We start from the raw sequence: 7,599 nt of genomic DNA on the forward strand, positions 1-7,599 counted from the left end.
AACACAGTACAGGAACAGGAAGTCCTCCCACTGTAAACAGCTTGAGTGAAGGTTTGGAGGCGACCAAGCGAACCGGGCACGTGATCATTGTCAGTTAGCTGAACACGACAGAAATGGACATGCTGGTGGAAGGGACAAGACACAAGGCTTTCTGTACAGGATCCGACCAGCCTCCAAAAGCTGGATGATGAGGAATCTGAACTCTGTCATTCAAACTGCGCTCTTTTCATACACCATATGCAGCTGTCGTGGGTGTGAGCTGAGACAGACCACAACTGTAAAATACATATTGGATTTCAAAGGTGGAGTACAAAAGAAAAAAATAGTGCTCATACGTGCCTGTTACATCGGTTGCTCATTAAATGATTATGTTTAGGACATGTTGTATTAAATAGAGAATATCATTAGAAATCATTTCACTTGGTTTTCTGTTTATGTTTTTGTTTTGTTTTGCTTTTTATGCTTGAGGACAATTTTAATAGCATTTTAAAAAAACAACAACAACAGGGTAGGCAGGCTGAAAATATCAGCAGCTGCCCAAAGGAGGGAGGGAAGTGGGAGAGAGAGAGAGAGAGAGAGAGAGAGAGAAGCATGCCCTTCCCAGTCAGGTGTGGAGGTCAGCAGCAGCCACCTAAGCAGAAAGGGCAGAGAAAGCACACTTGCATTCTGCTCCACATTCCAAAGGAAGACAGAAAAGCAGAAAAAAGGAAAGGTTCCCCTCATCTGAGTCAGGCCTCAGATGAGGGGAACTCAGTAAGCTAATCCTCCTGCCTCAACCTCCAGTACCACAGATGCAGGCCAGCAGGCACACCCACTTTATTTGAACATAGCCACTAGAAAGTCAGATGTGCCTCAGCATACAGGGAACAGTCAGCGGTAGAGTGATGGCAAGTCTGGAGGAAGGGATAGTAAGGACAGAGGGCAAGGCCAGGCTACAGCAGAGTGAGATTTGGAAGCCCAGTGGTGACTGGGTGAGAAACAACTGGGATGAAAGGGAAGGAACTGACATGAGACACACAGGAAGAGCAGGCCGCACCCATGAGAGACAAGCCCAAGTTAAGCTTTCCTATAAATCAGTCAGTGGCGGGCAGTCAAGACAGCTCAGCTCAGTGGGTAAAGGTGTTGGCTGCCAAGTCTTGGGACCTGAGTTTGATCCCTCAGGCACACATATGATGGAAAGAGAGAACTCACTCCCTCAAGTTGTTCTCTGACCTCCACACGTGTGCCATGGTGTGTGGTCATACACACACACACACACACACACACACACACACACACACACACACAATATTTGTTTCTCTTTCTATGAAAAGAAAACACTGGGCTTCAGGCAGACACGAGCCAAGACTAAGGTCTCGCCATCCTTTGAGCTGGTGAGATAGGAGGAGCCAGACAGCAGGGGAAGGCACATCTCTGCTATTTCCTTGTTAAGACATGGAACCTCAGATGTAGAAAGACAAGAGCAGAAGAGGGGTATGTAAGAGCAAAAGACCGCTAGCTGTCCTTGAAAACCATGCTCCCAAAAGCCTTTCATGGTGAAGGCCACATGCAAAGGTGACCTGAGAACATGGAAGCCAGAGGGTGCCAGAGCATGACATAAGCTGAGACCACTGTTTCACAGATCAAAGTCATGGGCCACAAGAGGCAAGAATGACACCTCTCAGCAGGGGATCTTGAAATCATTTAACAGTGGTAAACAAGTGTTCTCAATAAGTTCTGAAGCCACAAAGGACACCACTTGCCTGGCACCTCCCTGAGGCAGAGTATGTCCATCCGGTACAGATGCCTCTCACACAGACTCTCACTCTTAGGGCACACTCTAGGCCACCTCCCTGGAGTTCCAAGCATGGAGCTGCAGCCAGGACTCTGAACTCTTCAATCCCCCTGAAGCCAACAAGCCTAGTGTGGCCTCAGTGGCTATGCAGCTCATATTTCAAGGTCTCTCCACAGGCCATGGCTCAGAACCCAAGGACACCAGCCAAGAAAACCTGAGAAAGCCCCTGATGGCACCTCAAGCAGGCAGGAGTCATGTCATTTCTCCAGAGCAAGATCAGCCATTTATGGTGTGGATCATGTCCTGCCCAGCCTGTCCCTTTAAGGTAGCCTTGCCAGCAGCCACACTGGTCCTCTACTCATCGCCTACAGATGCCACTTTGCTCTAAAGACAGAACTGGATGTTTCAGCAGTCAGTATGATCCACAATGACAAGGTTGATAACAACCTGGCCCTTGAGAAAATGCTTGCTGACCTATCACTGCCCTGCATGGAAGGTAGATGCATCTCTCACCCCAGGGACCTTTGCTGCTATCTGGAGCCATCTGGGTTATCATCACTTACAGTGTGTGTGTGTATGGGGTGGGGATGCTGTGTACTGTATCTGATAGCAGAGGCCAGAGAAGCTGTTCAATACCCACAACACATAGGCAGCCCCATGACAAAGCAACCCCATCCCAAAACATCACTAGTACCAAGGAGGGGAACCTGTTCTGGACCTGTCACTTGGCACCTGCTCTTCCCCAAAGTACAAGCAATGATGGTATTTCCTAAGCTTCATTACTCTATGAATGTGAGGGTGACAATAGAAGACCTTGTCCCTGGCAAGGAGGTCCCACTCCAAGACATTTCTGTCATCCGCTTGCCCTGTGATCATAATGAGTATGCTGTTTATGGTACCTGATCAAGTTGAGACTGTCTAGCTGGTTCTTACATTGGTTCTGAGATCACAAACCAGCCAAGCCAAACCCAGAAAAGCAACTTTAATTCTATAATCCCGCTTCCAGTGGGGCTCACGGCAACCCTGCAGGACAAGGAAAGCTGAATGGCTCCATCTTCTTGGCTCTGCGGAGGCCGGTGCTCTCCCCCTCCTCCCTGTGCCAGCCTAGCTGGGCAAAGCAAACTGCTCTTCAGTTCAGGGTGTGAATGTCTCCAGAGGCAGGGATCCAGAATCTGTAAACTACTTTTCTCCTCCTCTCTCCCTCTCCATCCAGTTCTCCTTTTCCTGGCTCCGGAGCCCCATGGCGCAGAAATACACAGCCTCATCCTCAGGCTGCAGTTCAGAGATGCTCAGATATCCCAGGTTCCGGACCACGTCTTTGGATCCGGAGAAGCGATGGGGTATCTTGGTACCCCAGTGCTTGTCTGAGCGTGAGAAATATCTCAGCAGGAACCTGGGAGGGTGGCCTGGCTTCTGCTGATACCAGTAAATGCTATAAATGTTGATGTTATGGTTGCTGCTCAGGGCGCAGGAGAGGCGGATGGTGGTTCCAAGCAAGGAAGATGCAGATGGTGGCTGCTGCAGCATGGGCTGGGGGCCACAACCTGAGAAGAAAGAAGCATGCCTATCACCAGGGCAGAGCCAGGCAAGAGGAGAGGCAAGAGAGGCTCTGGGCCCCAGGAGTTCCCTTACCTATGAGATGAGCCAGCAGCATGAGGAGGACACAAGTCCAGGCCATGGCTTCGACCTGCTGCAGCCACTGCTCCTGGAGCCCTTGCCAGCTTCGAAACACTCTCCTCCCTGCTTTAAGAAGAGGGTCATTGTCCCCAACTGGATGGCATTCCCCTACATATGGAATTGGGGTGGGGGGATGGGAGGGGAGGGTGGTTAGGGTGCATGTGAGAGGGCAGAGAGGGTAAAAGGGAGGGAGGGGGAACTGGGATCGACATGTAAAATAATAAAAATAAAAAACAATGATTTGATTCCAAAATTTAAGTTCAAGGACAAGTTACTGGGGGAAAGGAATTCTATTTTTGTTTCCACAGAAAATGAAAAGCTGTGGATTCCTTCCAGACTAATGTGGTTTGATCAAGCCAGACCACCTGAAACAGAGTACGAGGTGATCCTACATTCAAAACAGCTGGACAAGGCAGCCTTACAGACTACAGCCAGGATTTCTGCATCTTCTTAGAATCCCCCATGACAGCGCCCCTTACCAGCAGGAAGTAGTTTGGAAAGAATGACACCCAAATTCCCAAATATTGTCTATAAATGTTTGCTTTCATTTAAATGGACTTGGTTATATATAAAATAAATAATAATTAAATAAGAAGAGGGTCATTGTACCCATGGTTCGAACTTACTACCCTCCCAGGCTTTCTGGGCTCTGCAGTATCACTTACCAGAATGGTCTGATGGCAGCCTTTGTGGCTCTGTCTTTGTCCCTGGAAGCATAAAAGGAGGAACCGCCTGCTAGAAACTCATGGACCAGAACCCAGGAGCTGGCTGGTGGGCTCTCCCTGAGGGGAAGTGACCTCAACTCTCCCCTGAAAAGATGAGCACAGTGGAAACAAAGTTCTTGTTCGCCTTTAAATGTCTGGTGAACTAAAACTAGAGAGTGCATCCTCAGGACAATGAAAGCATCTCTTCACACAGCAGGAAACCAGGTGCCTCGGGAGTGGGGTGCTCTGACCCCTTCTAAGCTCCGAAGAGCCTTCAAACCCGGTCTTTCCATCCTAGAACAAAGTGGCTTTAAAAAGAAAAGTTGGCAAGGACATTTCTTCCTCTCAGCTCTCTACTCACTATGGATGTACCTGCTACAGATTAAACTTCACCTTCGTTCATACACTGAAGCCATGTTCTCCTATGGGTCTATATGTCCAGATAGGAGCTATTAGGAGGTAATTAAGCTGTAGTCATGCCTATCACCGTTGCTGTTGCTGGGAGGCAGGGGATGTACCGATGGGTGCTCAGTTCCAGAATGGGAGGGAAACATTGTCCACTCATCACTCATTCCTGCACCCAATAACCCATCCACGTGTTTGGCTTGTATTTGTAAAAGGTGCTGTTATTGTCTGGGTCCCAAAAAAAGAGCCTCAATGTTAAGAATCAGAGCTTGAGACAGTCCCACTTGTGAACATCAACACTGCAACCAGCCCTGTGACCCCTCTCACCATTGACACAATTGGAGCTTTCAGATCCCCAATGATTCTCCAAGAGGAAATGTGGTTGTCCTTGTCCTTGAGACAACAGACTCACATTCAGCCACAAAGATGCCCTGGTCTCAACTTTGCTTTGCAGACTTAATCTTATTTTTCTAGGACCCTCTGTGCTGGTTTGAAAGAAAACAGCCACACACACACACACACACACACACACACACACACCCCAAAAAATGGTACTATCTGGAAGTATGGTCTTGTTTGAGGAAGTGTGTCACTGCGGAGGCAGGCATTGGGTCTCATATATGTTCAAGCTACACCCAGTGAAACAGACCACTTCCTCTTGTCTACAAGATGTAGGACTCTCAGCTACTTCTCTAGCACCATGTCTGCCTGCACTATGTCTCACCAGAACCTCTGTACTATAACCGAGCCACCCCAATTTAATATTTTCCTTTATAAGAGTTACTGTGGTCATGGGTCTCTTCACAGCCATTGACACCCTAAGACTGAAGTTGGTACGAGGGACTGGGGTGTTATTGTGATAAGCCTGGCCATGTTTTTGTTTGAAGGAATGTGGACCTCGGGACTGTGGATTAGAAAGGCAGTTGAACAGGTTAGGTGCTGCCTAGTGGACCACACTAGCAGGATCATGGAAGACGGTGGTGCTGAGTGAGTTGGTGAACTGTGAGGTGCTGGCTCGAGAGATTTCAAAGGACAATGATATTAACATGTGGCCTAGAGGGCTTTCTTGTAATATTTTGGTGAAGAATGTAGCTGTTTTTTGTCCTTGTCTGAAAAATCTGCCTGAGGCTAAAGTGAAGAGTTTTGGATTAATTATATTGGCAGAAGAAATCTCAAAGCAGCCTCATATAGACTCTGTCATGTGGTTATTAGTGGTAACTCAAATGAAGATCTATAATGAAAAGCAGCAAGCTAAGCAAATAAAAATACAGAATGTACAGACTGAGAAAAGGGACACCAGGAAGTAGACCAGAGCTAAATTCTATGTTCAAGGAGGTAAATGAATTAAGAAATGGTTGTGTGATATTTTGTTTGCATTTTGACAAAGCTTGCCTTCTGAATTTGTCAAATGTTAATGGACTAGACATTGTTAGTGTATTTATTGCCTGTATATAATTGTATATAGCTATTGTACTTACTGGATATAGTTTTTCTATGCTAGTTAAAACTTTTGCTTTTTGTTTAGACAAAAAGGGGGAATTGTTGTACAATATTTTGTTTGTGTTCTGAAAAATAAAGCTTGCCTGGAGATCAGAGGGTGAAGCTAGCCACTAGCGGCCAGGCAGTAGGGGCTCATGACTTTAGTCCCAGCACTTGGGAGGTAAGATAGGAAGTGATAAAGTGGGGTGGAAACAGGATCTCAGCCCTTTTGGACAAAGAAAGGAGACAGATAAGAAGCAACTGGTGGCTGCTCCTGGCTCTCTGAGTTTGAGCCCAGTCTGGTCTACAGATCTAGTTTCAGGACAGCCAAGCTTAGGTAGTGAAGGACATAAAGCTTGTGAAGATGTAATTGAAGGCGGGGTCCAGGGTCCAGCCCCAGTCAGCAGCAGAATTTTGCAGATTCAGCCACATGGCTCTGGAATTAAGGATAGAAGAAAGATGCTGCACCTGCATGGCCTGGGACCGAGAATCTGCAGAAGAGAGGGTGTCAGGATTAACAACACAGAACTCTTGCTTGATGTTAAGAAGGCTCTCTTTGTTTATTTTGCTCTGGGGGCTGGCTTTTATACCCCTGCACCAGATGAAAGAGGAGGAAGTGGAGGAGGGCAGTTAGTCATCTCAGGTTTCAAGGAACAGTCAGGGTGTTCTCAGGGGCCTGTCCCAGTGTTCCGGAATCCAAAGGAATATTTTGCCTTAGTAAACATGTTTTTCTCTGTGGTTACAGCTGCCTGCCCTGAGAGCAGCAAGAGGAAGTAAATTCTTAGCCAAGGTCTTAATTCCCACAATTCCCCCTTTTTTATTTTCTAGGACCCCTGTCTTAGGTCATGTAGGGTGTGCCATCCCTTATCCATCCTTGGGGGACCTGGCAACCCCATGTCTTGGGTGGGAGGTTTCCCTACAAGTTGCCCATCATAGGTGATCCTCATTTCTGAAGCATCTGTAACCAGACCTCATGACTGCTGGGAGAGCCATGGGCCAGACTGAGCAACACTTGTCTATGTAACTGTTCCTTTTGTGAAAAGGACTGTCGGATCTTGCATAGCACAAGAATCCCTGCCCCGACCGCTACCAGTCCCAAGACCCCTAGAGACAATGCGCCACCCCAATGTTATATCCAACCTCTGATCTGGGCCATGGCATTCCACCAGCCCTCTGCTGAAATAGGGGCAACTCAAGTCTTATTGACCTCTACTATCTGAGGAGCCAAAACATTAGTAAATTTTACAAAAGAATTCCAAGGCCCTGCCAAGTATGCATTGAGGTGGTTGACCTCTACAGAGACATTTTGCACTTCAAATCAAGTGACACAACAGGAGTGATGAAGTGTGAGCAGGAGGCCTGCTGCACCAACCATAATACTTTAATTTGTTCTTGAAGTAAGGCAGTTTGCTGATTTAAGTTAAGGAGTCTGAACTGAATAGGAGCATTGAGGGCATTTTTGCATAGCCAGAGATTCACTGACTCTGCCCGCCACCTGGTTAACAGCCTCTGCGTTGATGGCGGACTGAGTGACAGCAATCCCTGCAATGGCAGTAAAAG

At 47.4% G+C, this 7,599-nt stretch overlaps 1 protein-coding gene across 1 annotated transcript; it reads right to left on the reverse strand.

Annotated features, from left to right (window-relative positions):
- Positions 1–2,749: 2,749 nt before the first annotated feature.
- LOC127227051 (immunoglobulin omega chain-like) lies at positions 2,750–3,316 on the reverse strand (the record flags this gene model as incomplete). The annotated part of the gene is made up of 1 exon (XM_051191285.1): positions 2,750–3,316. A coding segment is annotated over one exon (363 nt), but the record flags the coding sequence as incomplete, so codon positions are not given.
- Between the last annotated feature and the right edge of the window lie 4,283 nt (positions 3,317–7,599).

The sequence above is a fragment of the Phodopus roborovskii genome, unplaced genomic scaffold, assembly GCF_943737965.1.
Source record: "Phodopus roborovskii unplaced genomic scaffold, PHOROB, whole genome shotgun sequence".
Classification (NCBI taxonomy): Eukaryota; Metazoa; Chordata; class Mammalia; order Rodentia; family Cricetidae; genus Phodopus; species Phodopus roborovskii.